We start from the raw sequence: 25753 nt of genomic DNA, 5'->3' as shown, positions 1-25753 counted from the left end.
CTTGTATTCGAAATTTGAGATTTTTTTTCGAATTTTTGAAACCTGGCACCAGTTATATGGAGCGTGGATTTTTTGTAATAATTCATAAAAATAGATACTTGTTCAGCTAATGATCTTTATAATTTTCATTCATGTTTTTAAAAAAGGAGATTTTTGGAATGTTTTTTCGAAATTTTTGAAATGTGCCACTAGTTAAATGGCACATGGGTTGTTTTTGGTCAAAATTAATTAAAAGAAATACTTGTTCAGGTAATAATGCTAACAATAGTCTAATCACATACATGTTCAAAATTCGTGAGTTTTGGAAATATTTTCCAAAATGTTTCAAACTGACGTTGCATTTAAATGGAACGTGGGCTGTGTGACACCACGATTAACTGAAACCTGATTCTTAATTATAATTCATAAAACAATACTTGTCTTAACAATAATCCAATTACTTATTTTCAAAATTGGAAATTTTTTGGAATAGTGGAAAACTGGAACTAATATTATAACAAAACATTCTTGGCACCCTTTTCAGTTTTAATCTCTAAAATGGTTAACTGTGGATATAATGTCCCGGTACGTCAATTTCGCTCAAACTGTCACATCTAATGTTCATGCACCACTCGAACATAAGATTTACATCGTGTCTGGCAGAGCATAAAATCAGAATATTTGCATAGGCTGCAGTGCCAGTACGTTGAACAAGATTCAAGTCTTGCTCCAACTATTTATTGTTGAGTCTGGAGAGCGACTTTATATTAGCGAAGCAAAGATCGACGCCCGGACTAAAATAAGAGGTCAAGAAAAAGCCCCATTCAAATTTCAAACGGACCGTCAGGGTCGTAAAAATGCATAGTTATAGAGTTAACTAATCATTTTTGTTTCCAGATATGGTGTGGAAATTCCACACTAGGGGCATTAAAAAGCAAGCTAGTGGATGGTGTTCACAGTCCTAATCGCATTAGGGTTATTGGTACACTTTCCAATTCAAAGGAATTTGCAAAAGCTTGGGGCTGTCGCTTAGGGACACCGATGAATCCTGTCAACAAATGTGTACTCTGGTAACCTGAATAATTGTTAGTTTATTTTTAGCGTTGTTGTTACTTTTTACTGAATTAAGTCAAACTGTTAGGGCATCTTTAATTAGATTAGTTGTTGCATTTTGTACAATGTATTGAAACATGTTCTTGAAATGTAATTATCTTATACCAAATAAATTTGTTTTTGTTATTATATAGTGTTATTATTACGAAATAATATAAAAAGTTTTATACATTAATAGAATTAATGAAAGAGTCGTCAGACTCCGAACGAGGCCGTATTTGTTGATTGTAACAATAATAATTTAGTTTGAAAATGTTCGCACAAAACACTAAAATTTCATAAATAAATTCGGATATAATTAAAATGCCATTTGAAAATTGTAGAATCTAAACAAATCAAAACGACAGTTAACAATTTGATTTATTTAAAAACATGCTAGCACGCGATGCGCGAACGCATCGGAAGTAGATGTCTTCTTTCGATTTGAAGACCAAAGAAGACAGTAACCGCCGTCAGTTCCAATAAATCACATTCGCATCACCGGTTCCGTTCGCCTAAAAAAGAACAAAAGCTGTTTTTTTTAGTTAATTACGACGTAGTCGCTTAAGACACTCAAAATTTAACCGAAAATTAGGTGTTTAATCTAATTTAAAATTGTCTTTGTGTGCTGAAACAATGGCAGTATACCTAAATGCAAAAATCAATGGAGCGTTCATATTCCTTCAGGATTTTATTTATGTTGTCATTAGTTGAGGTAAGGAAGAGCGTGTCTTGGTACGACTCTGGGACGATGAGACCACGCAAATAATATAATAACGTGATTGTGGCATGATATATGTTAGTTTCAGTCTTTTACCAATTTAAATCATAGCACAATCTTGAAAATGCACCAGTGGAAAGAACTTCGTTACTTTCTTAGCTCCTAAAACGAATTGTTTCAAGCTACATTCGTGTTAAATGGTGAGTTGTAGTCATAATCTTGCATTTATTATGTCGAAAATTTTATTCGCACGGTTAATTACTATCATTACTATTATTATTATTACGCTAGAGGTGCACTTTTTTAGTAGGAACACGAAAATACGCTTATAGAAATAACAAGGGCGATAATTGCGCTTTCACTACAAATTTTTTTCTTACATTAGCAAGAATTGGTGGTACGTGCTTTTCATTAACTCATTTTTCATATATCGACAGCAATCTGATTTCTTTATGCTAAAACGACAAAATTTGCTGTCGCGTCATGACAACATCATTTATTAACTCACCTAATGCTTATAGTTCGCGACAATAAAAGGACCATTAATTTTATTAAAAACTATATTTCACAATAGATTAAATAATATGTTGCATTATAGCAACTCTGCACTATGAACTTCTACAATAATTTATGTGCACCCCATTTTTAATCATTCTGTCACAATTTACCACATCGTTGATTTTTTTGATCACACAAATCACAAATATTGAAATGTCGCAACTTAAATGTCAAGCTACAGTGCTAAGTATAGTTTGCGATGACGTCATCGATTTTCTGGTGGGGATTACAACTACGTTAAACAGAAAAACTATGTGATAATTTTTTGACATGACGTCATCTAATTACCGGAGGGGATAAATGGATAAATTTAGACGATGTTCTGTAATCCCGCAGCTTATTATCTTACCTTGTACAACCCAGGACCAAATTTCATTCAAGCGAGTTTCAGAATACATGAACCTTGAGTTTTAACTTGAATAATGGAACAACCGCCCGCACAGGTCGACAACCGCATGACCTTCCTTGGCACTTTCGTACAAAAAACGTTAAAACTGAAACCCGAAAAATGGACACGAATGATGGCGACGGAAGACCACAAAGCAGTAGTGATGAAGTTCCTCGAGCGCCCACACCCTACTATCCTAGTAATAGTTCTAACCCCCACCGCACAACTAGTTGCTTCTAATGGGTTTCCACTGGCACAATTAAAAAGCAAAGGGGTTTATTTCATCAAAAAAACCCTAGCAGCCGTTTCTAAAACAACCCCGTCTGAGTCACTCATCACAGGCGACCTTTCCTCGAAAATAATAGACCAGTTAGCAAGTCTAGTAGACGAGGTACTCAGATTTGACCAGTTTTGAGTTTCACTAGCAATTTTTTCCAGATATTCGTCCCTTTGTTATCTAATTCTAAAAATCACGGTAAATGGCCAGCCGTTATAGCCAAAGACGTCCAGAAACACGTCCATAGTTTAAAAAGCACCGTTTACCAAGTTAAAGGTCATGTAAATGGCCAAACTGTGCTGCCTATGCCGGTCGGTATTGATAAAGTTCATGAAGTTGAAAAGGCCCTAATTGAAAGCGACGGCGAAATATGTGATTTATATTTAAAGAGTGCTATCGAAGGGGTTGTTATTAAGTGGTCGGCTCAAATAAATGACGTTTTAGTTAACGATTCTTCCGAGAAGGCCGGACTGGCGGTAAATCCCGTTCCTTCAGTAGGTGAGTGAATTATTTTTAAATACAGAGAACGTTCGATCCAACACATTTTTAAAAATCGAGTAGATGAGTTATTATGTGCAACTCAATTTGTCGTAAAACGCAGCTTTCACCGTGTAGAAAATCGCTACTTGAAAAACGTCATCAGGATGAGTGTGCGACACAAACGAAAATCATTTCCTTTACAGAATTGCATTTTTGGAACTTGCGGCTACAAAACCTCCACTACATTTACGAACAGCTCAGGGAACCCCGAGTGCGAAGTATGGCCGTCATTCTAGAAAAAACAAACAGCGCCTACTACAGTTGTTTCAAAAACTTATTCAAAAACATAGTTATAGCACTAGCAGAAGCTAAAAACATCTGTCTTTATTTAAAACCGTTAAAAAAACATATAGCTCTTCTCGAAGAAACCGACTTCAGTGAATGTATTCCGGTACTAGCGCCGTTAATGCACGTCGTTTGTCTCATCTGGTGCAACTCCAAGTGTTACGACCAAGTCAAAATAATCGTACTTCTGAAACAAATTTGCAACTTGTTGATTCAAGAGGTAAGTGGTACTTGCAAGGACCAAACTTACCTATTGCTACTTCCAGGCCAAAAAGTGCCTAGATCCGACTACTCTCTTCCACAGTGACATAGATGAAGCCATGCAACGTGTAAACTTGTGTATAAAAACGCTAAAAGAATTTTCGAAAATCTTCAACACGTATAAAAACAACCTGGGTAGATTTTTCAAAGACAAAGAACCGAGGTTGTGGAATTTTCACCCGAATATGGTTTTCGAACGATTTAACGCGTTTCTGGAACGACTGCGCACGATCCAGTGGTTTTTTAACACAGTTCTCGAATTCAGCAAGCTAGAAAAGGTGGAAATTGGCGGCATCAAAGGAAAAAATCTCAGTGCTAGAGTTACAGTCGTCTTCGCTGAGTTTCAACAATGCTTTTCTATATTTTCCGGAAAATCGTACGACGTTCTCGACCCCGATGACTCTTCTTTCATTTCGGATTTTGAAAACTTTAAGCAAAGAATATTCGAAATGGATATGAAGTTAGCCGCGATTTTGTGTCAAGCTTTTGAGGACTGCTCCAATTTGGAAAGTATATTTAAGGTTCTATTTTAAGATGATTGGGAAAGTTTGTATTTTGCGTTAAATTATTTCAGCTAATTAGTATCATAGGATCTGTGTTAGAAAGACCCCTAATTAAGGCGGAATTTACAAACAGGTATACGAAAATCTTGGACATGTTGACGGAGGAAGTGAGCACAGCCGAGGTGAGTAATTTTCGCTAAATTTCTGTTTGAGAAGTAATTAAACGTGAGTTAATAATTTGACCCAAATGCGACGTACTGTAATGTGGCCATGTTCCGACGTAGTCGTCGGAGCTACATATGAAAATTTAGATAATTCAGGCCACAAACTGCTCACAAATTAGTTTTAAGAGTTTTAGTATCAAAATATGCAAACGGTCACGCATTTTACCAACAATGCAGGCATTCGAGAAGTTTATGTTGTTGTGACCATTTTAGGCACTATTCTCAGAACAACAAGCCCAGAAAGAAAAACACGGTCAGTTCGGCGTCGACAAGTACATGCCCCCTGTAGCTGGTAGTTTACGTTGGACTTACAACATGTGTGTGAGATTACAAAGCCCCATAGATTCGTTCAAGAACCTGCAACATCCGTAAACATAACCTCACTTTACACTACGTGCAGCAAACCCCGTAATTTTTAGAATAACTCAGAGTCCTAGAGCCGGCGAAATCCTCGCAAGATTTGAAGAATTGGTTAAAAAACTGGAAGACTTTAATAGTCAGCTTCTTAAACAATGGACCGAAGCTGTGCCACAACAAATAGAAACCAATTTAAAACTTTCTTTGCTTAAAAGAAATCCCAAAACGAGAGAGCTCCACTTAAATTTTAATCCGGAAGTAAGCGTCTCTTTAAACGTTGTGTAGTAAGAGAAAAATAAAACAAGCATTACAAATTCTGTTAAATATCCAAATTACGTTTACCACTTACAGCTCGCGGCAATCTTACGGGAAATTCATTATTTAAAACTAATGGGACACGAAGACCTCCCAGAAATCGCGCTTACGTTGGCGGAAAAGAATGACGTATTCAGAAAATATATATCCAATTTAAACTCGACGATTGCTTGGTACAATAAAATCAGAAGGACAACCAAAGATGTGGAGTTTAATTTAATTCAGAGCGAAATTGCTGAAATCGATAAATTAATATTGCAAGGCCAACACACGCTGCACTGGACGTCCGACGGTAAGTAACCGCGCTTAACTTAAGTCGCTTAGTAACAAAACTTCGTAGGTCTATGGGAGTACATAACGAAGTTGTACAATCTTGTCGGAAATTTGCAACAACATTTACAAAAGTGTCAGAAGAACCTCAACGAAATTAAAAACGTTCTTATGCCGTTCGCCCGACAGCCGCTATTCGAAAGGCGAGAAGGAAAGAAAGATGGCGTGCTGTGTCTAGAGGAGAGAGATGAAAGAATCACTAAGAGGTATTCAGATATCAAGAAAGCATCTGATCAGATAACTGATTTATTGGAACAAAACATGCAACTGTTTCAAATGACGGATAAACAGGATAACCCGAAGTGGCTGAGTTATATCGATTATGTAGATCAAATAGTGTTAAGTTATCTTTATCAGTGTGTGGGGTGTAGGTGAGTTTAAGTTAAAGAATGTACTTATTGATAACTTTGTGACAGCTTAGGGTATGTCAACGAACACATGGATCCAACTAACAATTTAGCCCCACTATTCGAAGCCCAACTAATTCTTCTCGAACCAAACATCGTGTTCATTCCATCCCTCGATTCGAACGCTGATAACGGCTTTAAAAAACTAATAACAGGTCTCATCGAAGACATAAACCAAATAGCTGCCATCGTACCCAGATTCTCAAAAACAGCCGAACTGTCATATCAGGCAGAAATCAACACCAATCAAGATATCGTCGATATCAAAACTAATATTTTCCTCAACGTTGATAAAGTAATCGAGGAAGCGTACGAATTTTGTGACAAATTCCAAAACTACTCGTACATTTGGCTTGACGACCGAAAAATATACCTCGAACATTTTTTGACTTACAGTAGACAACTGACAAGCGAAGAGATTGACTGGGTGAATTTGAAAGACTCAGCCGCGCCAAAAGTCAACCCGCCCAAAATGGAACAATTCCGCGAACAAATCGATCACTTCGAAAACCTCTATACCGAAGTCGAAGGAATGCAAACCAACCACATTTTTAACTCTTGGTTTAAAGTAGACGTCAAACCTTTCAAGCAAGCTCTATTAAACACCATCCGAAAATGGGGGAACATGTTTAAAGATCACTTAGTCGATACGGTTACAAGTAGCCTGACGGATTTAGGCCAGTTTATCAGATCCGCAGATGAAGGCCTTCAACAAACTGTCATCGAAGGCGATTATCAAGCTCTCGTCAACGTCATGGGATATCTCCTTCACGTGAAAGAACGTCAAGCCACCACTGACGAAATGTTCGGACCACTTCGCGAAACAATCGAGCTGCTCAAATTTTACGACCAAGATATACCCGAAGAGGTCAATGTGTACCTACAAGAATTACCAGAGCAGTGGAACAACACCAAGAAGATCGCCATCACCGTCAAACAACAAGTTGCCCCACTACAAGCCGCCGAAGTTGTTTTCATTCGCAAAAAAATTACAGAATTTGATGCCCGAATACTTTACTACAGAGAAGTTTTCAAAAAATATCACTTTTTTCAGTACAACTGCTCAGATCCGTACGACGTTTTGGATAAAGTCGATAAGGATCTAAGAAAGTTTGAAACCGAAATGAGAAATATTCAAGAATCTGGGTCACTGTTTGAGGTCAACGTTCCGGACTTTAAAGTTCTAAAACAGTGTAGGAAAGACCTGAAAATGCTAAAAGTAAGTTGTAGGGGGAATGTTCCGTGTATAGTCCATGTGTACCCACTGACATATACCACAGAAGAAGACAACATTTTCGATAGAGAAACACGACGACCTAAACCAACACGATACTAACTAAAATAAACGTTTCAACAGTTACATTGTCATCTCGAATAGTTATATAGTGGGGCTTCTGGTCACTAGAAACCGAATCGAAAGTGTCAATGTAGCTGATGAAACGCATCAACGAGGGGGATAACAAGTACTCGAGTTTGCCCCTTTTAGCAACTGTGGGACTACGTCCACATTGTCCACACGTGCGTGGATGACTGGAAAACAACGCCTTGGCGAAAAATTGACGTTGAAAACATGGACATAGAGTGTAAAAAATTTGCCAAAGAAATAAGAATGTTGGATAAAGAAATGCGGGGATGGAACACATATTTGGGGTTAGAAGCGACCGTGAAAAACACGTTAACGTCGCTCAAAGCGGTTGGTGAACTTCAAAACCCAGCCATTCGCGAAAGACACTGGAACCAACTTATGAAATCTACCAAGGTAAAAATTGTGACAATTTTCCTGTACATATGTAAATAGCTTACGTCTTCAAAAATCACTGTATATAAAAGCATTATTTCTATGCCTAATCTGTTACAGAATTTAGCTGCCTTGCCCCCCGAATTTACGGTAAGTAAAACTTTTCTACAATATAACAAGCGTAAAGCGCAGATTTTGACACTGTGTTATATACTTTGGTACTTTGGTACCCACTGAAGTGGTAAGTCTGCAATTTTTATATCTTCACACTTAGTTTAAGTTTGAACCTTTTCGTTAACAATATTCTTACACCAGTCAAAATTTTAGACAAAAATTGTTATGGATTACAACACCACTCTTGCCGATCTGCTCGAACTAAACCTACACGAGTGCGAAGAAGAAGTCAAAAATATCGTCGACAAAGCCGTTAAAGAGATGTCAATGGAAAAAATTTTGCGCGAACTCAACATCACCTGGTCCGCGATGGAATTCGGTCACGAAATTCATCCCCGAACTGGGTGCAAACTACTAAAAACGAGCGAAGAGTTAATCGAAACTTTAGAAGAAAATCAAGTGCAGTTACAAAACTTGATAACTTCTAAGTTCATCGCACACTTCCTGGAAGAAGTGTCCAGTTGGCAAAGTAAACTAAGTCTGGCGGATCAAGTCATCTCTATTTGGTTCGAGGTGCAGAGATCTTGGATGCATCTAGAGTCGATTTTTATGAGTTCTGAAGACATCAGGAAACAGTTGCCGGAAGATTCGGATAGATTCGACAACGTGGATACGGATTTCAAAGAACTGACTACCGAAATAAGCAAAATACCTAACGTCGTTGAATCTACTAACAGAGCAGGGTTGTTAGCCATTTTGGAAAAATTACAGATGAAGTTGACTCTGTGTGAGAAAGCGCTTGCAGTTTACTTGGAGACTAAACGACTGTCGTTTCCAAGGTTTTACTTTATCTCGTCAGCTGATCTTTTAGACATTCTATCAAACGGGAATCAACCGGAATTGGTTGCTAAGCACCTAACGAAGCTGTTTGATTCCATCGCTAGGTTAAATTTTGGAAGAAATGAAGATGGTAGCTTGAATAAGGTGATCCATGGAATGCACGCCAAAGATGGGGAATATATCGACTTTAATCAAGCTACAACTTGTAGCGAAGCGGTAAGATTTGACGCGTTTCGTCTACAACTCGAAAAACTGAATATTGAATCCAATTTCAAGTTGGGTTTGCGATATCGCAAGTTGCGTTGGTATGGAAATTGCGATGACAACAGTTGCGATTCGCGATTGCGATATCGCCAATTCAACTTGAAATTGACTCGTTAGTGGTTAGGATGGTATTGTGGACGAAGTGCGTCTGAAATAATCTTATTTACAATTAAACTTTGGTTATAATTTTCATAAAATCAAAGATTGACAAGGACATTACAAGTCTATTAGTCAAATGCCATTCCCGTGTGTCGCTGGTGTAGTAATGATCGTTTTCAGGTGGAAGTGTGGTTAAATCGCATTCAGGACGCTATGCGGTCGACGCTTAGACACTTAATCGGTGAAGGAGTCGTATCATACGAGGAGAAGCCTCGCGATCAGTGGCTGTTCGACTTTCCGGCCCAAGTATCGCTGTGCGGTACACAAATATGGTGGACCTCTGAAGTGAATATAGCTTTTTCTCGTTTAGAGGAGGGCTACGATAACGCGATTCGTGATTATTACAAAAAACAAGTGTCCCAATTAAGCACTCTAATTTCGTTGTTGTTGGGAGATCTGACAAAACAAGACCGGCAAAAAATAATGACCATTTGCACTATAGATGTTCATTCTCGTGACGTCGTTAGCAAATTAATTCAAATGAAAGTTGAAAGCGCCTCGGCGTTCCAGTGGGTTTCCCAACTGAGACATAGATGGGACGAGCAAGATAAACACTGTTTTGCCAATATTTGTGATGCCCAGTTTAGGTACAGTTATGAATACTTGGGAAATACTCCTCGACTTGTGATAACACCCCTAACCGACCGATGCTACATCACGCTAACTCAGGTAAGGTTTAATTGAGCGGATTCAAGTTGAGTAAATTCAGTCTTTGCATCTGGTGATGGGCGGAGGGCCAGCGGGGCCTGCCGGAACGGGCAAGACCGAGACGACCAAGGACTTGGGGCGAGCTCTGGGAATAATGGTCTACGTATTCAACTGCTCCGAACAAATGGATTATAAAGTATATTATATGCCATATTGTTGATTTTTAATGATAGAAACCGATATTTGTCCACAGTCCTGTGGTAATATTTACAAAGGGCTTGCTCAAACTGGAGCTTGGGGATGTTTTGATGAGTTCAATAGAATTTCAGTCGAGGTTCTTTCAGTGGTTGCCGTCCAGGTTAAGTCGGTTCTGGACGCCATCAAGAACAAAAGGATCACCTTCGACTTCATGGGGGACCCCATCGCTCTAGTTCCCACAGTCGGGATTTTCATCACGATGAATCCCGGTTACGCCGGCAGGACCGAACTGCCTGAAAATCTGAAAGCACTATTCAGGTATTTTTAGCCACGGACTTTTTAGTTTCTTAAGAAAGTGCACCTACTGTTTATTTCGCAAGGTCTTATTTACGAAACACGAAACGCTTGAAGCGTTTCCTCGGAAAACTTTACCGTGAAGACGACTCGCTGCGAAATACTCTTATTTACTATTGTATGTATGTATACGAGGAAATCTTATTTGCTATTATATGGGTATTATCAATAATAAATGCGGACGTGTTTAAATATCGTTCCTCCAACTAAGCGGAATTATTGACGAGAATTCATTTACGTTGACGTCGTCGTCAGGAGTGGGATGCGGTAAGCGAGCTTCTCAAACGCCAGCTTTGATACGTGGGAAACGATGTCCAAATGACTGCAGTGGCGCCGTGGTTTCTCTGTGGTCCACGAGGCTAGTGGCGAGCGGTTCGCCTAATTAAAAAAATGAGGTCCCAGCCCTGACACCACCGAAAATTCAACAAACCCTGACGGACCCAACCAACAATACACAACAACTAACTACTCTTTTATTGAAAACGTTAAAATTTTGCTACTTAAAGCGACTATTCACATAGTGTCATACTTTTTTTACATCAATTAAATTTTCAAAGTAATCGGTACGATAGTTTCGACGATTACCTATTCCCATCAGACAAACACATGGAAACAGGAAATCTGTTTTCGTATTTACGAGCTGTGAAACGCAAAGGAAAGACGAAAATAAGCATCCGTCATGATGACCCTATTCCCATCGGGATGGAAAAAAGAAAGGAAGGTTGCTTTAAGTTTAAGTTAGTTTGCAACATAAAATGTAGATAATGTTTATTAAAATTTCTCTGAGCTAATTGTGAGGTGATTTTAGGCCGTGCGCGATGGTGGTCCCCGACTTCGAACTTATCTGCGAAATAATGTTAGTGGCTGAGGGTTTTCAAGAAGCGAAAATACTGGGAAGAAAATTTATAACATTATACACGCTGTGCAAAGAATTATTATCGAAACAAGATCATTACGACTGGGGATTGCGGGCAATAAAGTCCGTTTTAGTAGTGGCCGGATCATTAAAAGTGGGTAGATGAAAAAATGTGTCAAAATTTATTGTACGTTATTTTATAGAGAGGGGATCCGGGAAGGCCAGAGGAAGAAGTACTTATGAGAGCGCTTAGAGACTTTAACATTCCTAAAATTGTAACTGACGATTTTCCCGTGTTCATGGGTTTAATAGGTGACTTATTTCCAGCCCTCGAGGTTCCCAGGAAACGTGATGCTGAATTTGAACGTACGGTTAAACAGGCGGCTATCGATTTGAAATTACAACCAGAAGACAATTTTATATTGAAAGTAAGTTTCGTACATTTACATTTAAAAATGAATCTCATTTAAACTTGAACTAATCAATTTCCAATTAAACTTGAGATATCGGCAAACAGCATAAAGAAACCGAAAGAACAATTTTCTCAACTAAATTGAATATTTAATGTCGATCTATAATCTACAGGTTGTTCAATTAGAAGAACTATTGGAAGTACGCCATTCGGTTTTTATCGTCGGTAACGCCGGCACCGGCAAAACGCAAGTGTGGAAAACGTTATTTAAAACCTATATAAACATAAAAAGAAAACCGGTTTACAACGATCTCAATCCGAAGGCCGTCACAAACGATGAACTTTTCGGCATAATCAATCCTGCTACCAGGGAGTGGAAAGATGGTTTATTATCGGTTTTAATGAGAGAACAAGCCAATCTGAGTGGAGATAATCCAAAATGGATCGTTTTAGATGGCGACATAGATCCGATGTGGATCGAGTCCCTAAACACAGTTATGGATGATAACAAAGTACTCACTTTAGCTAGTAATGAGAGAATTGCCTTAACACCGGCAATGAGATTATTATTTGAAATTTCAAACTTACGAACAGCGACACCGGCTACGGTTTCCCGAGCAGGAATTCTTTACATCAACCCTCAAGATCTCGGCTGGAATCCGTGAGTGTTCTTTTCTCATACGCATTCCTCGTCTTTACGTCTTAATTTTCCGCATCATCCACTATTATTTATATTTTCCGCTAATTCAAATCGTTACGAAAATGCAAACCCTTTTCAGATTCGTAACCAGCTGGATCGAAACCCGATCAAACTCGACCGAAAAGTCAAACCTCATCATGCTTTTTGATAAATATATTCCGGTCTGTCTGGAAAATGTTCGCACACGTTTCAAGAAAATAACCCCAGTGGCTGAAACCGCACACATCGAAATGCTATGCCACTTGCTCGACTGTCTTTTAACCCCCAACAACGTCCCCAACGACTGTCCCAAAGAATGGTACGAACTCTACTTCGTGTTTTGCTGCGTCTGGGCGTTCGGGTCGGCGATGTTCCAAGAACAGGTACAAAAATCTTCGTACGGGATTACGTTCAGAGAAAATCGCCATAATAACTTTACACGGTATGTTGTGCCGCCACAATACTCCCCTCTAAAGTGTGAAGGTTATTGTCGGATTGAAATGTAAAAACCTTGTCAAAATGACTGACAAATGTTTTTTTCTGAACGTATTGGTGCTGTATTTGTTGTTGATGATGTAGTCAGGGGCGAACCAGTCGGGTCGCGGAGCGATCTAGACTTTGTGTGTTGTTCCTGGATACATCGGGCATGAACGTCGATTCTATGCTTGAGTTGGTCCTTAGACGACTGATTACCGAGTGGAATTTACCAAGTGGTGGACTAATGAATTTAAGTCGGTCAAGTTTCCCAGCGGCGGCACCGTCTTTGATTATTTCATCGAGTCAGAAAGCAAGCAGTTCGTGTCGTGGACCGAGAGTCTGGGACGTTTCGAGCTCGATCCAGACATCCCCCTTCAGGTAATTGAACCGCAAGTCGATTAAGTTGCACTGGGCGCTTATTTTCAGGCAGTATTGGTTCACACGGCCGAATCGATCCGTATTCGATATTTCTTGGATTTGTTGATGGCTAAGCGACGTCCGGTTATGTTGGTCGGAAATGCAGGTTGCGGCAAGACTGTGTTGGTCAGCGAGAAATTGGCGTCATTATCCGAGAACTACGCGGTGACCAACGTGCCTTTCAACTTTTACACAACATCGGAGATGTTACAAAAGATTTTGGAGAAGCCGTTAGAGAAAAAAGCTGGAAGGAATTATGGTCCCCCCGGAAATAAAACTCTTGTTTATTTTATCGACGATATGAACATGCCAGAAGTGGATGCTTATGGCACCGTGCAGCCTCACACCCTAATAAGGCAGCACTTGGATTATGGACACTGGTACGACAGGAACAAGCTGTCGCTGAAAGATATACATAATTGCCAATACGTATCGTGCATGAATCCCACTGCAGGAAGTTTCACTATAAATCCGAGGCTACAGAGACACTTTTACGTATTTGCGATTAGTTTCCCCGGAAGTGAGGCTCTCTCGACCATCTATCATGCAATTTTAAGTCAGCATCTATCTAATATAGAACACAAGTTTCCCTCTGTCGTTGTAAAACTCGGCGACAACGTTGTATCAGCTGCCGTTGCTTTACATCACAAAGCATCGCAAATATTCCTTCCTACGGCTATAAAATTTCACTACATTTTTAATTTACGAGATATATCCAACGTATTTCAGGTAAGCACTTAAATCAACCCCAAAGAGTTAATTCCCGATCTCCCCTCGTTCTTAAACAAAGATCAACGTTAATCTTTGTACACTTGCTGTGAAAACAATCGTCCCGACGATCGTTCCTTCCAAATAAACTTGTATTAAAATAAAATTATTCGGTGCAATCGGCCCTCAGGGTTATTTAACCCAAACCCTCTTCACTTATTTATTTATTTTATTCTAAATTAATTTCAGGGTTTGCTCTTTAGTACGAACGACTGTTTAAATCAACCCACAGATTTAGTTAGGCTGTGGTTACATGAAAGTCAAAGAGTTTACGGAGATAAACTAATTGAGGAAAAGGACACTGACGCTTTTAACAAGCTACAATTAGACTTGTTCAAGAAAAACTTCGAGGTATTTTTACAGGTAGCTTTAATTAAACGCATACGTAACATTTCAGGAAATCGATGAGTCCATCGTTCTTGAAAAACCAAACATTTATTGCCATTTTGCCGGAGGGATAGGCGAACCCAAATATATGCCAATAACTAAGTGGGAAACCCTTAGCAAATTGCTGACAGAAGCAATGTCTAGTTACAACGACTTAGTTGCAGCTATGAATTTAGTCTTGTTTGAGGATGCAATGATGCATGTATGTAGGTAAGTGTTTCGGTTCTGTCAGGTCAGCGGGTTTATCAGAACTAAACAGGATACGTAACAAGAGCGATATTTACACTCCCCTTAAAAAATATTTATTCGGAGATGGTAAAGCGAAACCAATTATGGTGATCGGGCGCCAGTTTTCTCACTAGATTTTGAAAAACTAGAACTCTTTTAAAGCTATAAATAAAATCTTACTTAAAATCTGAACCGTTGTCAGATAAAATCGGGTGTTATTAGAGTAAACTGGGATTACGATAATTGGCAAACACGAGTGTCAATTAAAAAAATATCTCCGGAGGCCCCTCGCACATTCGTATACATACGGGTTTGTGAAAACAATTTCCAGAATAAACAGAATCCTGGAGTCTCCCAGAGGCAGTGCATTATTGGTGGGAGTCGGTGGCAGTGGCAAACAATCCTTGGCGAGACTGGCGGCTTTCATATCATCTTTAGAAGTGTCACAAATCCAACTCAAGAAGGGTTATGGAGTCTTCGATCTCAAGAACGAACTGTCTTCTCTCTACATGAAAACCGGGCTAAAAAACGTCGGAATAATGTTTCTGATGACAGACGCTCAAGTGCCCAATGAGCAATTTTTGGTTCTTATAAACGACATGTTAGCGTCTGGAGAAGTTCCCGACATGTTTCCCGATGACGAAATTGAAAATATCATCGCAGGAGTTCGTAACGAAGTAAAAGGAGCTGGTATGTTAGACACTCGAGAAAATTGTTGGAAATTCTTTATTGATCGCGTAAGAAGACAGTTAAAAGTCGTATTGTGTTTTTCACCTGTTGGCTCGACGTTGCGCGTTAGATCAAGAAAGTTCCCGGCTATTATTAATTGCACGCAAATTAACTGGTTCCACGAGTGGCCTCAAGAAGCTCTAGTTTCCGTTTCGCTCCGATTTTTGCAAGAACTGAAAGCCCTACCGGTGATAATGTGGCGTTCTCCAACTTCCTAATTAATTATAAATGATTTATAGGCATCTTTGCTTGATTCTGTATCCAGATTTATGGCATACGCCCACACTTCTGTAAATGCCACTTCTAAATTATTTCTACAAAACGAACGGAGGTATAATTACACAACTCCAAAATCATACCTCGAACAAATTAACTTATATACTAAGCTATTAATTAAGAAAACGGATGAACTTCAGTGTAAAATTGAACGCCTGGAAAACGGACTGGATAAGTTGAAAAGTACTGCTGTTCAAGTCGATGAACTTAAGAAAAAGCTAGCAATTCAAGAAATTGAACTTAAGGAAAAGAACGAAGCCGCGGACAGACTTATCGAAATTGTAGGTAAGAATGCCTTCAGAATTTTAATTTTGTTTATGTGCATTCCAATATATATTTCTACCCCTCTTAAGAAATAAGTTCTTTATATCCCTCTCGCTGATTAGCACGCTTTCTATTTCTCACGGATTGCAAAAGTGACACATTAAATTAACTGAATTAAATTTAACAGGTATAGAGACTGAGAAGGTATCAATCGAGAAAAAACTGGCCGACGAAGAAGAAGAAAGAGTAGCGATTATTGCAGACGAAGTAAGTAAGAAACAAAAAGACTGCGAAGAAGACTTACTCAAAGCAGAGCCGGCATTAATAGCCGCCCAAGAAGCCCTTAACACACTAAACAAAGCCAACCTGACGGAATTAAAGTCCTTCGGTTCGCCACCTGGAGCAGTGACAAACGTGACTGCCGCCGTCATGGTTTTACTAGCTCCGGCTGCAAAAATACCCAAAGACCGAAGCTGGAAAGCCGCTAAAGTAAAACTCGTTCTCTTTAATTACCCAATAAAGAGAAAATTTCCAGATAGTGATGGCCAAAGTGGACGCATTTCTGGACGCTTTAATCAACTACGACAAAGAAAACATTCACCCAGAAATCACCAAAGCCATCGAACCTTACTTGAAAGACGCAGAATTCGAGCCAGAATTTGTCAGGTCAAAATCGGCAGCGGCGGCCGGACTTTGCGCCTGGGTGATAAATATTATTAAGTTTTATGAGGTCTATTGCGACGTTGAGCCTAAACGGAAGGCTTTAGCTGCCGCTAACGCGGAATTAGCAGCTGCTCAGGAAAAACTCAGCGGAATCAAAAAGAAAGTTGCCGTAAGTCGTTTTGTAGCCGCGAACCGTTTCCGCATTTGATTGGTAGTCTCTAGAAGAGCAACTAGCGAATTTGACTGCGGATTTTGAAAAAGCGACAACTGAGAAATTGTTGTGTCAACAAGAAGCGGATGCCACGAATGCAACGATACAACTGGCAAATCGACTCGTCGGAGGGCTGGCCAGCGAAAATGTGAGATGGGCGGAAGCCGTTAATAAGTTAGTAAAAATTAATGTTATCGTATATGTAGCAAAAGTGTGGAATCAAACCCAACCAATAGGAATGCTAGGTTGGTTATTCACTTGCATTACTAAGTTTAATTCCGCACTTCCCTTGCAATCTACTATCTATAAATTTTTATTTCCAGCTTCGTAAATCAGGGGAAAATGTTACCGGGGGATGTGTTATTGGTTACTGCTTTTATTTCTTACGTAGGATGTTTTACGAAACAATACCGCTTGGACTTACTACACAAAATGTGGCTTCCGTTTCTGAAGACTCTAGAAGTAAGGAATCATAAGTGTGCGCAAGTATGCTCGGGCACCAGTTTTCTGACCTCGAGGAGACACCGGGTCACACGAACAGACGAACAATGAAAAATTTGCTTAATGCTACTCTAAAAAGTCATTATTTTGTATCAGTATTGCCATGAAATCACATAAGTTCCACAGTTATTTCAGTTCGACGAAAAATAATTCCGTTTTAGTCAGTACGATTTTTTCTGCGAAATTTCCTTAGTTACATCCCCTTTAACCAGTAATTCGGAAGAGAGTTTATTTTATCATAAATATGCCAGAATTTTTTATCCATAATATGAAGTGCGATTTAAAGTCGAACAGCTTATATGGTTTTTAGCTCAATTTTTTGCCCTTGCGCTAGAAGCTACTCTTAAAATAAACCGAGACATTTTGTGAAACATAACAAAGAAACCTTTATTCTTGAAACCCCAACGACAAAAAATATATTAAGAAGTGATCTAGTCAGTCGGTAGCCGAAAAAATGACAACCCAAAAAAATAACGTTGGATCCGTAACAAATAAAATTTAGTAACCCACATGGTTCAATTTTCGTCAATACTTTCTATATTAGAAGAAAATAAACAAACTTAACGTCGGGTAATTATGAATATTCAGTGGATTTTAAAAAATTACTGCACTGAAAGTGTAAGTCTTCAGGCGATAACTAATTCATATACATACAGAAATGTAGTCTCTTGTCCCGTGCAGATTAGTTCCACATGACGAAAGTTCAGCCAACATTGACATTCGCGGACGTCGCTTTCAGTCGCTTACTAAGCGGTATTTAGAATACACATCAAAGGAAACACTAAACAGTCTGTATAATTAAGTGAATACCTACGTAGATAAACCACGTGCAAAAGAAGACAAAAATCTGGATTAATTTGTCATGTTAAAATAATACAAGATTTTCGGTATTTAACGATTGAGCAACAGCTCAGCCGATTTTGTTTTTTTAAGTGGATTAATCTGGGTCATATTTTCAAACTTAGCCTCATGTTCCCATCACCGAGGATCTGGATCCATTAACTCTACTAACGGATGACACTCAAATAGCGAAATGGCATAACGAAGGTTTACCCAGTGATCGAATGTCAACAGAAAATGCGACGATTCTTTCTAATTCGGATCGGTGGCCACTTATGATAGATCCGCAAGTAAAATCTGTGTATTTGTGTTTGTAATGTAACTTAGATTTGAAATGAATCAGCTTCAAGGCATAAAGTGGATCAAGCAAAAGTATGGCGACGAATTAAAGGTGATCCGTTTAGGGCAAAAGGGTTATCTGGATGTGATTGAAAAATCAATTACTTGCGGAGCAACAGTTTTGGTAGAAAATATCGAGGAGACAGTTGATCCTGTATTAGACACTTTGCTCGGTAGAAATTTAATTAAAAAGGGAAAGTAGGGTTTTTCGAGTAATGAAGTTGTAAACTTGTAACCTATTGTTTTATAGGGCGATAAAAATTGGTGACAAGGAAATCGAATATAACGCCACGTTTCGCCTCATTCTTCATACAAAATTAGCAAATCCGCATTACAAGCCAGAGATGCAGGCCCAAGCAACACTGATTAATTTCACAGTAACCAGGGATGGCTTAGAAGACCAACTTCTGGCGGAAGTTGTTAAGGCCGAAAGACCTGATTTGGAGGAGTTAAAGGTAAGTTTAGCAAGAGCTAGTACAAGTTCTGCATGTGGATCAAAATTCTGTCGGAGTAGTTCGTTAAAAAGTGACGTTTCCACACAGGCCGAATTAACCAAGCAGCAAAACGACTTCAAAATTATGCTCAAAACTCTGGAAGACGACCTGCTGTCTCGCTTATCGTCCGCGGGTGGGAATTTACTGGGTGACACAACACTCGTCGAGAATTTAGAAACCACGAAGCGAACGGCAGCCGAAATAGAACAAAAAGTCGCAGAAGCCAAAGTTACTTCAATTCAAATCGATCAAGCAAGAGAACATTACAGACCGGCAGCAGCTCGAGCGAGTCTGCTTTATTTCATTTTGAACGAGTTAAATACAATTAACCCAATTTATCAGTTCTCGCTGAAAGTAAGATGTTTATTCAAATCTACGTCTATTTTATTTGGTAATTCTAGGCATTCAGCGTCGTTTTTCAAAAAGCCATCGCCAAAGCCGACCCTGCCGACGAAGTCGCAGCTCGAGTGAATAATTTAATCGACTGCATCTCGTTCTCTGTTTTCCAGTACACGACGCGGGGCCTGTTTGAATGCGACAAATTAATTTTTGCCTCGCAGATGACCTTCCAGGTGAGTCGGTTTCCGGATTAAAAACTCGACCAAAAACCCCACGATATTCCCAAGGTGCTTCTTATGAGCGAGGAGATATTGGCCCCGGACTTGGATTTTCTTTTGCGCTTTCCAATAAAACCACATGTGACTAGTCCGGTCGATTTTTTGTCCAACACGAGTTGGGGCGGAATATGCAGTCTAGCAACAAAAGATGAGTTCCGAAACTTAGACAGAGACATAGAAAATTCCCCCAAACGTTGGAAGAAACTTGTTGAATCTGAATGTCCAGAGCGAGAAAAGTTTCCTCAAGAATGGAAAAGCAAAACTGCCCTACAGAGACTTTGCATGATGCGAGCCCTTAGACCCGATCGGATGATATATGCCATGATGTAAGTGCCCTCTCGATTGCGTCTACACCGAAGACGCCAACTTTTAACAAACGCACACGCAAACAACTTCTTTCATATTTTCTAGACCCTAAACACTTGCTCTTGAAGCTTCACGATGCTTAAATTTACATTTTTTTCTTTCATCTAAACAAAAATATAAGCTTTTGTGCATAACAATAGCTACCTTATTACTCAAGTTATCGACAAACACTAAAACTACCTTTAACGACGAGTTAACTACCATCAAAATGCCGCTCACACTTTTTATTAGTGTTTTTTTCTAACTTTATTTTGAACAAGTTTTACCACTTTTACGGTACTAAAATGTGTAGATTTTAAGCCTGAACACATTATTTCACTCCTCCTTCGGTGATCTCATGAAAGTCGCATAAACAGCCTGCGCTAAATCCTTATTCAATCCATGTTCAATTAACACTAATAAAATCAAAAGAAGGTTGCGCTTATTTTATTACTGTATCTATGATTCCTACTCGAACATACTTACAGTCGCTAAAAAGTATTACAAAAATTGTTAAAAGTTACATTTTTGAAGTTTTTAAACGAAACTATACCCAATCGTCTCCTTTTCACAAAATAACTCGATTCTGCATATCCCAGTGCGTCAAGTCGTGCAGAATTACCAAACAAGTAAAATATAGCTCAGAACTCATAAATTTCAACAGAAATATGCTTTCTAGCTAAAATTTGAAGGTTGTCTTGGCGACACAAAAAAAAAATTGTCAATTGGTTGGTGTTGAAATTAAATTAAGTCACAAACATGTATCAGAATTATTATTAAAAACTGCACTTAAAATTGGTTATAAAGTGAGTTTTGGTAGTTCCATGCTTACTAGGATAGTGTCAATTTTCTTGGTAATATTTTAAAGTATGTGCTATTTAGCATTCGCGGCAGCAGCGTCACTGTTATATATTTAGTGAGGTTATTCCACACATCCTCGTAAAGCAGAGTAAATCAAATATTCATTTATTCTCGTAGGGCGTTCATTGAAGAAAAACTAGGTGCGAAGTATGTGGAGAACAAAACAGTAGAATTCTCTAAATCATTTGAGGAAACAAGTCCATCGACACCGATTTTCTTTATTTTATCCCCCGGCGTTAATCCTTTGAAAGATGTAGAAGATTTAGGAGAAAAACTTGGTTTTACATCAGATAAGCAGAATTTTCACAACGTATCGTTGGGTCAAGGCCAGGAAGTCGTAGCCGAAAAGGCGATGGAAGTTGCAGCACTGCACGGGCACTGGGTCGTCTTACAGAACATCCATCTGGTTAAAAAATGGCTGCCTCTGCTCGAAAAAAATTTAGAACGCTACGCGGAAGGCTCTCACTCTAATTATCGGGTTTTTATGAGCGCCGAACCTGCCGCAACTCCCACCGCCCACATCATCCCGCAAGTATCTATACAAAGATATACCGTTTGCTTAAAACTCACACATCCTGCTATAGGGAATTTTAGAATCCTCAATAAAAATAACAAACGAGCCACCGACGGGGATGCAGGCAAATTTACATAAATCTCTATCGAATTTTAGTCAGGAAACATTAGAGCAATGTGGAAAGGAAGCTGAATTTAAAGTCATACTATTTTCTCTGTGCTACTTTCACGCAGTTGTGGCAGAACGCAGGAAATTCGGACCGCAAGGCTGGAATAAAGTCTATCCCTTTAACGTCGGAGATTTAACTATTAGCGTATTCGTGCTTTACAATTATTTAGAAGCTAATTCTAAAGTGCCATGGGAGGACCTAAGATATTTGTTCGGGGAGATTATGTACGGCGGACACATTACCGACGACTGGGATAGAAGGCTCTGTATTACGTACTTAGAAGAACTTCTACAACCCGATTTGGTAACTATAATAGCGTCATATTTAGATCCATGTTCAGTATCAAACTTTTCATAAGATAAAACTAACCCTAACCTTAATAATCAGCGACCTAAGTGAGCCACGCGTCTAATCGGTCTGGACCGTCGAACAAAAACTGGCTCCCGAGCTCTAGTAATGTCGATCGCAAGCATGCACCTTATTTTCTAGTCAAGATAGGCGGAATAATTGCGGGAAATAACGTGTCTGCTTGTAGGTTGACGGCGAATTAATGCTAGCCCCAGGTTTCGCTGCCCCCCCGAATACCGATTACGTGGGGTATCACAACTACATCGACGAAATGATGCCTCCCGAGTCGCCCTACTTGTACGGTCTGCACCCCAACGCAGAAATCGGTTTTTTGACAACTACAGCCGACGATCTCTTTCGGACCGTGTTCGAGATGCAGCCTCGAGACGCCGGGACTTCAGGAGGCACCACCATTACAAGAGAAGATAAAGTACGCTAGAGCGCTCCGGGAAGTACACTAATAAATAAGAATCTTGACAGGTAAAGCAAATGGTCGACGAAATGATCGAAAAGCTTCCCGAAGACTTCAATATGACAGAGATAATGGGCAAAGTAGAAGAGCGTACTCCTTATGTGATTGTGGCGTTTCAAGAGTGCGAAAGAATGAATTATCTAACTGGAGAAATTAAGCGTTCTTTGAAAGAACTCGACCTGGGATTAAAAGGGGAACTTACAATAACGTCGGATATGGAAGATCTTGAAAACGCATTATTCTTGGATCAAGTGCCACCGGTCTGGGGTCGGAGGGCTTATCCTTCGCTTCTTGGCCTAACGTCTTGGTTTGTTGACTTATTGTTGAGAATTAGGGAATTAGAAACGTGGTCCACTGACTTTGTGGTAAGTATAATGTGTTTTTGGGACACTATATATGGGTATTTTTGACTTAAGTTACCGGCGTCAGTCTGGTTGGGCGGATTCTTCAATCCCCAATCCTTACTCACAGCGATTATGCAAAGCACGGCCAGAAGAAACGAACTACCGTTGGATAAAATGTGTCTCCAGTGTGATGTAACCAAGAAACAAAAAGAAGAATTCACGTAAGCTTTTCCATTTTGTTTTTATTACCCGTACTTACAGAAAACAACGGGTTTCATTTTTTTATTCACACAATCAGCGTTATCGAACAAAAATTGGCTCCCGAGCGACAGGTCAGAACAGTTAAGCATTTTATTCAAGGCCACACTCACATATTCAGCATCGTCGGGCTAAGTAAGCAACGCGTTTAATTGGTCTTGATTACCGAACAAAAACTGGTTCCCGAGCTTTAGTAATGTGGGGTCGCAAGCATGCACCTTACATTATCTACTGTACGCGCTTTAAAATGCACTCTAAGACAGGCGGAATAGTTGACGGATTCCAGATAGTAATTAACTCAAGATCATTACTTGGAAAGTGGAAGATGGGGTTAGTGTTTGTGGGTTTGTCATGTCGCATCGAGGTTTTAAGTTTAGCCACGTTCGAACTTCATAAATTCCGTTGTGTCCGTCTCGAACGCTCTTTATATTACTTCTGCGTAGTGGTTTTTTTTTGTTAAATGGATATTAAATGAATAATTTGACGTCCGGGACATCACAGTCTGCCCTAATTTTTGTGATAGACACTAGATTTTTTATAAACCTAGACAAAACATTTTTGTGTATTAATAAATTTTATGACCAACAATGGGGTCAAACAACCTTTCCGGTAGGGATCTTCATCGATCCTTCACAGACAACGCTTCCGCTTTGAAATCTGCATAAATTTGAGGGTTATATCAAGTATATCAAATACAGTAGTTTTCATTTCATTTGATGATGCAAACACACACTGTGTACACTTCAGTTGCAGAACAAAACATCCGCTCGTGTTCATCGTTAAGATTCGACTCAGGGTACAAAATTTTATCAGTATACAAAATAGTGTACGTATTTTATAACCTAATGTCCAAACTTCCAGGAGCGCCCCCCGAGAAGGGGCCTACATTCACGGTCTGCACATGGAAGGCGCCAGATGGGACGTCCAAGCCGGAATTATAATGGATTCGAAACTGAAAGAACTATTTCCAGGAATGCCGGTTATCAACGTCAGAGCCATAACTCAAGATAAGCAAGATCTCAGAAACATGTACGAGTGTCCCGTTTATAAAACACGGACCAGAGGTCCCACATACGTATGGACGTTCAACCTAAAAACCAAAGACAAACCTGCCAAATGGACCCTAGCCGGTGTGGCCCTCCTCCTCCAAACCTAACTTCCGCAAATAAATACTTGTATAGAACTCTGAAAAAAATAAATTAATGACCTGGCATTTATTTCCTCTCAAACCATCACCACATCTTTTTAAAGACAATCAATCACAACCCGTCACAAAAACACAAACAAATGAAATACCCGCCACAGGAATTTCGTAACGTCACGACGAGATGTCGCCACTTTGGAAACTTCCAACCCCCCACCACACCGGCGCACGTGACCCTATGGTCGAGCTGTCGCGACTCGCAAGTTCGAATTTGACAATTAGGTGTTTGAATCTTGTGGCAAATTTTGTCAAATTAGAAGCCATGGGGTCGTACAAAATTGTGATGGTGCGCCATGGGGAGTCAGAATGGAACGAAAAAAATTTGTTTTGTGGTTGGTTCGACGCTAATTTAAGTGAAAAAGGTAATAAACCGGTTTGACCTTTTTTGACCTTGTCGTATAACCTTACCTTGCCAGAAAATAATTGTATATCTTTGCAAATTAGGCAAACAGGAGGCTGTAAGTGCCGGAAAGGCTCTAAAAAATGCCGGATATAAATTCGACATTGCTTACACCTCAGTTCTGACCCGGGCTCAGAATACTCTTCAGGCAATCTTAACAGAAATCCAACAAACAGATCTGCCAATTGAGAAGACTTGGCGACTTAACGAACGCCACTATGGGGGTTTGACTGGTTTAAATAAGGCTGAAACTGCTGCCAAGTACGGGGATGAACAGGTAAGTTGAAATGTTAAGGCGATACAATACAATACACTTAAGGTGGTAGCACATCCTTACAGAAGTCTACTAACTCGTATCTTGAACATGTTACAGGTTGCCATTTGGCGGCGTAGCTTCGACGTTCCGCCCCCACCCATGGAGGCTGATCATCCCTATCACGACATCATTGTAAAAGATCCCCGCTACAAAGATGGACCTTCCGCTGATCAATTCCCCAAGTTTGAGTCGCTCAAATTGACGATTGAACGCACTCTGCCATTTTGGAATGACACAATAGTGCCACAAATCAAAGCTGGCAAGCAGATTTTGATTGCCGCTCATGGCAACAGTCTGCGCGGTATTGTGAAGCACCTTGATGGTAATAAACGTCATTTCCGCACTAGTGCGTTTTATTATTGTTTGTTTTTAGAGTTGACTGATGATCAGATCATGAAGCTTAACCTGCCAACTGGGATTCCGTTTGTGTACACCTTAGACGCAAATTTGAAACCCACTGCTGACGGAAGTTTGCAATTTTTGGGAGACCCTGAAACTGTGAAAAAGGCTATGGAAGCAGTGGCGGCCCAAGGCAAAGCTAAATAAGAATATTTGTATTTAAAAAATTAAATTATTGCAAAACTCCATTATTTATGTAATAAATGGTATGAGTGGTGACATATAAGTGTAGATACGTTCATTTTCATGTCAACATACATGTAGTGGTTGTGTATCTTCACTAGAAATCAATAAAATCATTTATGCGGAATTTTGAGTGTTAATTGAATTTGGTAGCACGAGCTTCTACCTGCTACTGTTACAGTGTCACTTACACACTGATTTCACTTAGTTTAACGCTATTTTTCTATAAA

The 25753-nt window shown here is 39.5% G+C and overlaps 3 protein-coding genes across 3 annotated transcripts in view; all 3 read left to right on the top strand.

Annotated features, from left to right (window-relative positions):
- Window positions 1-1185, top strand: part of LOC135141915 (neprilysin-4-like) — a 47349-nt gene extending 46164 nt beyond the window's left edge. Inside the window, exon 17 of the mRNA XM_064073504.1 lies at window positions 877-1185. Within this exon, the coding sequence (XP_063929574.1) occupies window positions 877-1053 (177 nt within the window). The 3' untranslated portion in view covers window positions 1054-1185. The remainder of the gene's footprint in view (window positions 1-876) is intronic.
- A 735-nt stretch (window positions 1186-1920) lies between these two features.
- Window positions 1921-24191, top strand: LOC135141303 (dynein beta chain, ciliary). Its single transcript, XM_064072285.1, has 43 exons — window positions 1921-1992; window positions 2742-3129; window positions 3177-3513; window positions 3699-4060; window positions 4107-4622; window positions 4676-4786; window positions 5042-5196; window positions 5248-5443; window positions 5537-5792; window positions 5841-6201; window positions 6247-7456; window positions 7724-7996; window positions 8096-8125; window positions 8303-9145; window positions 9473-10021; window positions 10062-10196; window positions 10254-10516; window positions 11361-11562; window positions 11612-11836; window positions 11994-12481; window positions 12600-12882; window positions 13181-13354; window positions 13403-14122; window positions 14351-14512; window positions 14559-14758; window positions 15108-15693; window positions 15745-16066; window positions 16233-16534; window positions 16581-16877; window positions 16924-17093; window positions 17243-17381; window positions 18386-18550; window positions 18604-18797; window positions 18850-19054; window positions 19142-19447; window positions 19495-19665; window positions 19720-20036; window positions 21034-21448; window positions 21501-21902; window positions 22135-22377; window positions 22428-22784; window positions 22836-22984; window positions 23883-24191. The coding sequence occupies exons 2-43, from the start codon at window positions 2773-2775 to the stop codon at window positions 24175-24177; spliced, it is 13443 nt and encodes a 4480-aa protein (XP_063928355.1). The 5' UTR covers window positions 1921-1992; window positions 2742-2772; the 3' UTR covers window positions 24178-24191.
- Window positions 24192-24393: 202 nt separating this feature from the next.
- Window positions 24394-25650, top strand: LOC135141553 (phosphoglycerate mutase 2-like). The gene is made up of 4 exons (XM_064072761.1): window positions 24394-24587; window positions 24670-24902; window positions 24999-25263; window positions 25315-25650. The coding sequence occupies exons 1-4, from the start codon at window positions 24404-24406 to the stop codon at window positions 25485-25487; spliced, it is 855 nt and encodes a 284-aa protein (XP_063928831.1). The 5' UTR covers window positions 24394-24403; the 3' UTR covers window positions 25488-25650.
- The last annotated feature ends 103 nt before the right edge of the window (window positions 25651-25753 follow it).

The sequence above is a fragment of the Zophobas morio genome, unplaced genomic scaffold (genome assembly GCF_036711695.1).
Source record: "Zophobas morio isolate AGI-343-1 ecotype UQ-CSIRO unplaced genomic scaffold, CSIRO_AGI_Zmor_V1 ptg000044l, whole genome shotgun sequence".
Classification (NCBI taxonomy): Eukaryota; Metazoa; Arthropoda; class Insecta; order Coleoptera; family Tenebrionidae; genus Zophobas; species Zophobas morio.
The sequence above is the reverse complement of the archived record's forward strand: the minus strand, read 5'-3'. Positions and strand labels throughout refer to the sequence as shown.